This window comes from Acyrthosiphon pisum, chromosome X, assembly GCF_005508785.2.
Source record: "Acyrthosiphon pisum isolate AL4f chromosome X, pea_aphid_22Mar2018_4r6ur, whole genome shotgun sequence".
NCBI classification, from domain to species: domain Eukaryota; kingdom Metazoa; phylum Arthropoda; class Insecta; order Hemiptera; family Aphididae; genus Acyrthosiphon; species Acyrthosiphon pisum.
The window spans coordinates 95,272,554-95,272,764 of NC_042493.1; the positions used below are offsets into that span (position 1 = coordinate 95,272,554).

Consider the following 211-nt stretch of genomic DNA (forward strand, 5'->3'; position numbering starts at 1 on the left):
TGACTGTGATCGAGCAGATATGTTTCCATATGTCGTATCGGGAGAAAAGAAACAAGGAAATGTTAATCAGCCGATAGTGTTCTCTACTGTGTTTGGGTGGGTACTTATGGGTAGAATTTCCAGTCAAGTCGCTTCTATACCTGTAACTATGTGTTCAACTTTGGAGTCCATTGACCAGACCTTTAAACAGTTCCTAGAAGTAGAGAATGTA

The 211-nt window shown here is 40.3% G+C and overlaps 1 protein-coding gene across 1 annotated transcript in view; it reads right to left on the reverse strand.

Annotated features, from left to right (window-relative positions):
- Nucleotides 1–154: 154 nt before the first annotated feature.
- The window catches only part of LOC103311763, a 1,936-nt gene continuing 1,879 nt past the window's right edge, over nucleotides 155–211 (reverse strand). Inside the window, exon 2 of the mRNA XM_029485313.1 lies at nucleotides 155–193. Within this exon, the coding sequence (XP_029341173.1) occupies nucleotides 155–193 (39 nt within the window). The remainder of the gene's footprint in view (nucleotides 194–211) is intronic.